This window comes from Balaenoptera physalus (assembly GCF_965194825.1).
Source record: "Balaenoptera physalus genome assembly, chromosome: 16".
Classification (NCBI taxonomy): Eukaryota; Metazoa; Chordata; class Mammalia; order Artiodactyla; family Balaenopteridae; genus Balaenoptera; species Balaenoptera physalus.
Genome location: NC_138898.1, coordinates 28648591 through 28657673, shown reverse-complemented (window position 1 = coordinate 28657673; position 9083 = coordinate 28648591). Strand labels below are relative to the sequence as shown.

At 37.1% G+C, this 9083-nt stretch overlaps 1 protein-coding gene and 1 pseudogene across 7 annotated transcripts in view; one reads left to right on the top strand and one right to left on the bottom strand.

Annotated features, from left to right (window-relative positions):
* Positions 1 to 213: 213 nt before the first annotated feature.
* RAD21L1 (RAD21 cohesin complex component like 1) overlaps positions 214 to 9083 on the bottom strand; it is a 31129-nt gene continuing 22259 nt past the window's right edge. For all 6 annotated transcript variants that reach the window (XM_082428510.1, XM_082428513.1, XM_082428514.1 and 3 more), the window contains one exon: positions 214 to 3341. In XM_082428510.1, coding sequence (XP_082284636.1) covers positions 3153 to 3341 — 189 coding nt within the window. In that variant the 3' untranslated portion in view covers positions 214 to 3152. The remainder of the gene's footprint in view (positions 3342 to 9083) is intronic.
* On the top strand, positions 3252 to 7578 carry LOC309644672 (small ribosomal subunit protein eS27-like pseudogene; annotated as a pseudogene). The gene has a single exon. The product of its transcript is annotated as a small ribosomal subunit protein eS27-like pseudogene (transcript).

Genomic DNA, 9083 nt, shown 5'->3' with positions numbered 1-9083 from the left:
AAATTAATAAAATTCCAAAATTAAAAAAAAAAAACTACAATGAGGTATCACCTCAGACCAGTCAGAATGGCCACCATCAAAAAATCTACAAACAATAAATGCTGGAGACGGTGTGGAGAAAAGGGAACACTCTTGCACTGTTGGTGGGAATGTAAGCTGGTGCAGCCACTATGGAAAACAGTATGGAGGTTCCTCAGAAAACTAAAAATAGAATTACCATATGACCCAGCAATCCCACTACTGGGCATATACCCTGAGAAAACCATAATTCAAAAAGAGTCATGTACCACAATGTTCACTGCAGCTCTATTTACAATAGCCAGGACATGGAAGCAACCTAAGTGTCCATCGACAGATGAATGGATAAAGAAGTTGGGGAATATATATACAATGGAATACTACTCAGCCATAAAAAGAAATGAAATTGAGTTATTTGTAGTGAGGTGGATGGACCTAGAGTCTGTCATACAGAGTGAAGTAAGTCAGAAAGAGAAAAACAAGTACTGTTTGCTAACACATATATATGGAATCTAAAAAAAAAAAATTGTTTATGAAGATCCTAGGGGCAGGACAGGAATAAAGATGCAGACGTAGAGAATGGACTTGAGGACACGGGGAGGAGGAAGGGTAAGCTGGGACGAAGTGAGAGAGTGACATGGACTTATATATACTACCAAATGTAAAATAGATAGCTAGTGGGAAGCAGCAGCATAGCACAGGGAGATCAGCTTGGTGCTTTGTGACCACCTAGAGGGGTGGGATAGGGAGGGTGGGAGGGAGATGCAAGAGGGAGGGTATATGGGTATATATGTATATGTATAGCTGATTCACTTTGTTATAAAGCAGAAACTAACACACCATTGTAAAGCAGTTATATTCCAATAAAGATGTTAAAAAAACAAACAAACAAACCAACAAAAAAATCTACAAACAATAAATGCTGGAGAGCGTGTGAAGAAAAGGGAACCCACATGCACTGTTGGTGGAAATGTAAATTGATACAGCCACTATGGAGAACAGTATGGCGGTTCCTTAAAAAAGTAAAAATAGAAATACCATATGACCCAGCAATCCCTCTTCTGGGCATATACCCAGAGAAAACCATAATTCAAAGACACATGCGTCCCAATGTTCATTGCAGCACTATTTACAATAGGCAGGACATGGAAGCAACCTAAATGTCCATCAACAGAGGAATGGATAAAGAAGATGGAATATTACTCAGCCATAAAAAGGAACGAAATTGGGTCGTTTGTAGAGACATGGATGGATCTAGAGATTGTCATACAGAGTGAAGAAAGTCAGAAAGAGAAAAACAAGTATCGTATATTAACACATATATGTGGAATCTGAAAAAAATGGTATAGACCTTATTTACAAAGCAGAAATAGAGACATGGATGTAGAGAACAAACGTATGGATACCAAGGGGAAAGGAGGAGGTGGGATGAATTGGGAGATTGGGATTGACATATATACACTACTGATACTATGTGTAAAATAGATAGCTAATGAGAACCTACTGTATAGCACAGAGAACTCTACTCAGTGCTCTGTGGTGACCTAAATGAGAAGGAAATCCAAAAAAGAGGGGATATAAGTATACGTATAGCTAATTCACTTTGCTGTACAGTATAAACTAACACAATATTGTAAAGCAACTATACTTCTATTATAAAAACAAAAATAAAAAACATGCACTTACCATATGACCCAGGCCTAGATATTTACCTTAGAGAATTAGGAACTTATATTCACACAAAAACTATACACAGGTATATGTAGCATCTCTATTTATAATTGTCAAAAGCTGGAAACAACTTAAATGTCCTTCAGGGGGTAAATGGATAAATAAATGGTGGTATATCCAGACAACAGAACACTACTCAGCAATACATAGGATTGAACCACTGACGCTTGCTACAATTTGTACTAAGCTCAAAGACACACCCAGTGAAAGAAGCCAGTCTCAAAAAGGTAACATACTATGTAATTCCATTTGTATGACATTCTTAAAAAGATAAAACTATAGTCATGTAGAAGAGTACTTGCCAGGAGTTAGAATGGGGGAAGGGTGTGACTACTAAGGGATAGTACAACGTAGTTTTTGGTATCCTAGTTGTGGTGGTGGTTACAGGAATCTATACATGTAAAATTCATAGAACTGTGCACCAAAATTAAAAAGTCAATTTTTTCTGTGTGTTGATTAAAAATTAAGGGAAATTTTTAAAAAGGCAATTTTGACATTTAAAACTTATAGTTAATACATTCAAAGGGGCCATTTAGAATTTAGTCTGTAGCATAATTCCAGATACAATAGTATTTTAGACAGTCCCACAGGCTTCATTTTACAGCACACTACGGAGCTCACAGACCATTACATGAAAATTTCTTAACTTAAACTTTAACTAAGAAAAAAGAAAAAGAATGGTTTTAATGTCAAAAATGCTCAGTAAACACCACATAAAGAACATTTATTTTAGTGACCTTTTCTTGAATTGTAACTGCAGACAACATGCTGAATAAGTGTCCGTTAATTTCTTTAATGTTAAGAAGCAGTTTTGCTGATACATAAATAATGGTCATAATAATCATTAAATAGTATATAAACAGGTTGAATGATCTATTATTAGACTAAAGCCACTCAGATAATTAAAAACTAAGATGAATTTTATAACTCTTCAATTAAGATATTAGATTAAAAGCCAGGGCACATCAAATCAAGAATGATATGCATTAGAATCAAATAAATTATTGTCTGTGGGGAAATAAGAAAGTGTTAATTATTAATTAATCCCATAAAATTTAAGTAAATAATCCAATTTTTTAAAAATCCTTGAATGTTTCTTGAAGGCATATAGTATTTTAAAAATGTATTCTAAATGCAACATTCAAGTCAGGGAAATGGTAAATGATATGCATTCAAGTCAACTAAGTTAAAATATTACTTAGCTATAATTAAGTATTTCTGTAAGCATATAGGTTTCCAATTCTAGCTATGATTATTCTGAGCTTACAAAGAGGAAATAGGAGATCAGCCTATCTATGAAATGGATCAGACCTTCAGCTGCTTCCAGACAGCTTTGGCATTAAACTGAACAATCTATAAAGAAATTCCAATGGCAACATAAATCTGCATGTTCTGGATTTCCTTCACATTTTATGGAACATTGGTCCCACTGTAGCTATAATATCTGCATAGGGAGCACTCTGGCTCAGCTCAATAGCTCGCTGTTTTTTTAGGACAAGAAAGCTATAAAATTTGGCTGCAGCTTGTTTTCGGTCATTATTTCTGCAGAGCTTCATCAGACTAAAGTACTGCATTCCCATCTTGTTGGATTCCTGGGAAAACAATTATAAAAGAAGAAAGGAAAGGGAAACAAGATGATTAGAAATAAAGCAGGCTGTGGATGCATAATGAACAACAAAATATTGATATTTTTGATAAGTGACTGTGAAATTCTTAAATGGAGAAATGCAAATGACTCATTAGGAAACATAAAAAACATCATAGGTCATTGAGCACAGCTTGGTTTATTGAGAAAATACATGCAAAAGAACTGTAAAGTGTTACACAAATTTCTAATGTGTTATACAAATGTTAGGTCTTTTTAAAAATTGATGTTAATATAAATGGCTCCTGGAGAAAGTGTAAATTAATTTAGACTTGCAGGCAGAAAAAAGTCCACAGGACCTTGGGAATCTTCAAAATCAATGAAAATTATCAGCCTATCAGGCTTGTTTTCTTTAAAGGTACTGCAGGATGGGGGTGACTAAACAACTCTAGTGGTAAATGTAATGGCAGGGGAATATGACTAAATACATCTCCCAGTTTCTTTGCACAGATGAAAAAGATGTTGGATTCACTATAGGACACCTGTGAATCTACTAGAAAAAACTGAGGTACAATAAAGTATTTAATTAGACTATGTACTTGGAATCAGATTTCTAGAACAGGAGTATTGTTTTTTAGTTAGAAATACTGTGGTGAATACTGGTCAGTATCCCTGTGAGTATTGTACTAATTTGATAGCTGTGAAGCATTTTTTTTTTTTTAAATAACATATACAAGGGTTTTTTTGTTTTGGTTTGGTTTGTTATTTTGCCAGTCCATAACATTTAACAAATTAATAAGTTAAATAATTTATCATACTTTATCTCAACCAAAGGAGCAGCCCAGTGTCAGCAACCTTTCAGAGATGGCATGTCAAGCCTTCATTTATCCCCCGCTCTTGAGGAGACAAAATGTGGATCGGGTGGCTTTTTCCCCAGGGAGAGATCAGGGACAGCCTTCTCAATTTCAAGAATCCTTTTGAAAAACACCCTGAGAGGATTATTCTGTTTCCTTCAGAAACTCCTCTAAAATGAAGGTAAAGGAATAAAGGAAGGAGAGAAATACAAAGTGGAAGACTATCAGACTTAGAGAAAGCCGAACCCTACATGCCAGCAGAGAGGAAAGCCAGCAAAAAGCAAGCCAACTTGAGATACAGAAATTTGACCCTGTTTGAGGAAAAGTCTTTTAGAAACTTACTTGGAGAACAAGGATTTTTGAGGAATGCACTAACCATTCTGCCTCTAGACTGAGTTTCTTGCTGGCTGTTCTAATCTATAGATCCCAGACTTGAACTGCAACATCCAATTGGATTTTCAGCCTCCAGCCAGCCCTGCTCACTTCTGACTGGCCAGACCCTACAATCTGAATTGGCTTGAGCCAATTCCTTAATCTACCTTGTTGCTACTGCTTCTCATGACTAATAGGGATTTTGTACAATTCAGTGGTTTTTGTATACTGACCAAAAAAACTATTTAGTTTGTCTAAAGTCTGAAGTCAAGGGGAGATTCTGTCAGCAAGCAAGGACCTCTCAGTTCAGTCCTGAATGGGCTTTTCCTCTAATTGCAACTCAAAGCTTTACATCTGTCTTCCTGTCCCCATAGAGTTTACTTGCGCCACTAAATGTGTAAATGTGTATAGGCAGAATGTTACTACCCCCAGATTCTCTAGTTATTTAATATATTCTACAACGTCTAATATATCACATCCTTAAGGCCATCCATCCGTTTATCTTTACATTTCAAAAATCTGGACATAAGGCCAGCATATACTTCTGCTCAGTATTTAATGGTGAAATTTAAGTACAATAAAACATGAAAACTGTAAAAAAAAAAAAAAAAAAAAAAAGCATTTCCAGCAGTGACAGCCTCCCCACGATTACGTGCCTCTTGCAAAGGATCTCCTTCATCCCTCTCCGAAAGAGAAGAGGAAACATGAGAAGAAGCACCTGGTCCAGAGCCCCAATTCCTACTCCATGGTTATGAAATGCCCAGGATGCTATAAAATCACCACTATCTCTAGCCATGCACAAACAGTAGCTTTGTGTGTTGGTTGCTCCTTGTTCTCGCCAGCCTACAGGAATAAAAGCAAGGCTTACAGAAGGATGCTCCTTCAGACAGAAGCAGCACTAAAAGCATCCTGAATCAAGATGAGAGGGATACCATCCCTATAAACACACTTGAATAAAACAAAAAACAAAACCCCAAAGTGAAACAAAACCTAGGAAAAGCTCAGGAATTGTAGGCAGCAGTACGTCATAAGCTGGAAATGAGGGGTGAAGCTAAAAACATGAGAGTTCCTTAAAAGGTTACTTGGGAACAGTTAGATCCTCAGGTTTACTCCACCACCTCACAGAACCTGAAGACCACTACTCCCATACCTAGCAGGAAGCAGGAAGTTGTCTTTCTGGAGATATCAACCAGTGAGGTTCTAGACTTGGAATAATAGGCACTGTGGATGGTGGAGGAGAAGTGTTACAGACTGGAGGAATATGGGAAATTCTAATGTCTAAACAGTGAGACTGCCAGCCTCTCCCTTACTCCCTTTGGTTCCTGAACCACGGGCATCATGCTTATATCTCCTAGGCAGCAGATCTGAAGATTAAGCTGGGAAAAGTGAACATTCCAAGGAAAAAAATCCTATAGATAATGATGTGTGTGTGTGTGTGTGTGTGTATTGGGGGGGCACCACCCAATTATCTCACTATAAAGACCACAAGTCTACAAGCCCCATCCATGCTTATCTAACCTCCAATCAGCTTTTTGGTGTCTCACTCTTTAAAAAAATAGAGATCTAAGAGACATTTGGATAAAATTTCTAACATTCAAGAGCAGAAAAGAATGCATTCAAGAGAATCACTGAGGAAACAGACAATACAGGCAGCCAAAGAAAACTATAACCTCTGAAAATTAAGAGAAGATACTGCATCCACAAAAAATGATTAGGATGATATTGAGAGAAAGCATCAGTGATTGCTTGGGGATGGGGGATGGGGACAAGTGGGAGAGATGGAACAAGGGATTATCAAGAGACACAAGGAAACTTCTGGAGGTTGTAGATATGGTCACTATCTTGATTTTGGTGATAGTTTCACAGATATATACATACGTCAAAATTTATCTAACTGTATATCTTAAATAGGTATGGTTTATAGTTGTGTTAATCATACCTCAATAAAGCTGTTAAAATAAATAAATAAAAAGATTAGGATGCTATAAAATAAAAGAATAATTAATAACTAAGAAAAAAGTCCTAGAAAACAAACCAAAAAAAGCAATAAAGATGAAGTTGAAGAAATCTTCTAGAGAGCAGAAAAATAAAAAGACAAAATTAACACAGGGGGTAAAAGATTTTTTAAAAAGTAAAGGTGCAATTCAGGATAGCCAACATCTGACCCATAGGTAGTGCAGAAAAAGAGACTAGATTAACAAGCAGGAAATCCAAGACATACAAAACAATTTCCAATGCAAGAACATGAACTCTCAGAATAAAGAATCTATTACATGTTTAGCACAATAAATGAAAAAGACCCATACCAGAGCACATCATCATGAAATTTCAGGCCACTGGGGATAAAGAAAAGATCTAAGAGCTTCCAGAGAGAAAATAAAGGTCACCTATAAAAGACCACCAACCAAGCGGCATCTGACTTTTCAATAACAACACAGATGCCTAGAAATGTTACAAAACCTTCAAGATCTGAGAGGTATTATTTTCAAACTATGTTCAGATACATCCAATAAAGTTAAAGGTAAAATAAAGACATTTTCAGACTTGTATGTAGGGTCTCTAGCTCCTATGAACTTTTTTTTTAAAATTAATTAATTTATTTATTTATTTATTATTTTTATTTATGGCTGTGTTAGGTCTTTGTTGGTGTGTGCGGGCTTTCTCTAGTTGCGGTGAGCGGGGGCTACTCTTCGTTGTGGTGCGTGGGCTTCTCACTGTGGTGGCTTCTCTTGTTGCGGAGCACGGGCTCTAGGCGTGCGGGCTTCAGTAGCTGTGGCACGCAGGCTCAGTAGTTGCAGCACATAGGCTTCCTTGCTCCGCGGCATGTGGGATCTTCCCAGACCAGGGCTCGAACCCATGTCCCCTGCAGTGGCAGGCAGATTCTTACCCACTGTGCCACCAGGGAAGCCCTATTTTTTTTTAAATTTTATTTTATTTATTTATTTTTTATACAGCAGGTTCTTGTTATCTATTTTACACATATTAGTGTATATATGTCAATCCCAATCTCCCAATTCATACCACCACCCGCCCCCCACCCCCCACCCCCCCGCCACTTTCCCCCCTTGGTGTCCATGTTTGTTCTCTACATCTGGTCTCTATTTCTGCCCTGCAAACCGGTTCATCTGTACCATTTTTCTAGGTTCCACATATATGCGTTAATATACGATATTTGTTTTTCTCTTTCTCACTTACTTCCTCTGTATGACAGTCTCTAGGTCCATCCACGCCTGTACAAATGACCCAATTTTGTTCCTTTTTATGGCTGAGTAATATTCCATTGTATACATGTACCACATCTTTTTATCCATTCGTCTGTCGATGTGCATGTAGGTTGCTTCCATGACCTGGTTTTGTAAATAGTGCTGCAATGAACATTGGGGTGCATGTGTCTTTTTGAATTATGGTTTTCTCTGGGTATATGCCCAGTACTGGGATTGCTGGGTCATATGGTAATTCTATTTTTAGTTTTTTAAGGAACCTCCATACTGTTCTCCATAGTGGCTGTATCAATTTACATTCCCACCAACAGTGCAAGAGGGTTCCCTTTTCTCCACACCCTTTCCAGCATTTGTTTGTAGATTTTCTGATGATGCCCATTCTAACCGGTGTGAGGTGATACCTCATTGTAGTTTTGATTTGCAGTTCTCTAATAATTAGTGATGTTGAGCAGCTTTTCATGTGCTTCTTGGTCATCTGTATGTCTTCTTTGGAGAGATGTCTATTTAGGTCTTCTGCCCATTTTTGGATTGGGTTGTTTGTTTTTTTAATATTCAGCTGCATGAGCTGTTTATATATTTTGGAGATTAATCCTTTGTCCATTGATTCGTTTGCAAATATTTTCTCCCATTCTGAGGGTTGTCTTTTCATCTTGTTTATGGTTTCCTTGCTGTGCAAAAGCTTTGAAGTTTCATTAGGTCCCATTTGTTTATTTTTGTTTTTATTTCCATTACTCTAGGAGGTGGATCAAAAAAGATCTTGCTGTGATTTATGTCAAAGAGTGTTCTTCCTACGTTTTCCTCTAAGAGTTTTTTAGTGTCCGGTCTTACATTTAGGTCTTTAATCCATTTGGAGTTTATTTTTGTGTATGGTGTTAGGGAGTGTTCTGGTCTCATTCTTTTACATGTAGCTGTCCAGTTTTCCCAGAAGCACTTATTGAAGAGACTGTCTTTTCTCCACTGTATATCCTTGCCTCCTTTGTCATAGATTAGTTGACCTCCTATGCACTCTTTGTCTCAGAAAATTATGAGAGGATGTTAACCACCAAAAAAATTCAAGATAAAGATCAAAGCACCAAAAATAGGGGAACTAACATAGGAAAGAGACAAAGGAATTCCCATGTTATGGTAAAGGAATGTCCCAAGACAAAAACTGTGGAGCAGACCTAGAGAGCAACTAGTCTAGATTAGAACAAGAGGAGGATGAGCTCTGGGAAGGATATTTTCAAGAAAAAAAAAAAAGGAGCTGATGAATCAATTGATGTATTTGACCATACTAAAAGGGGTTTTATCTTATTGTCAGAG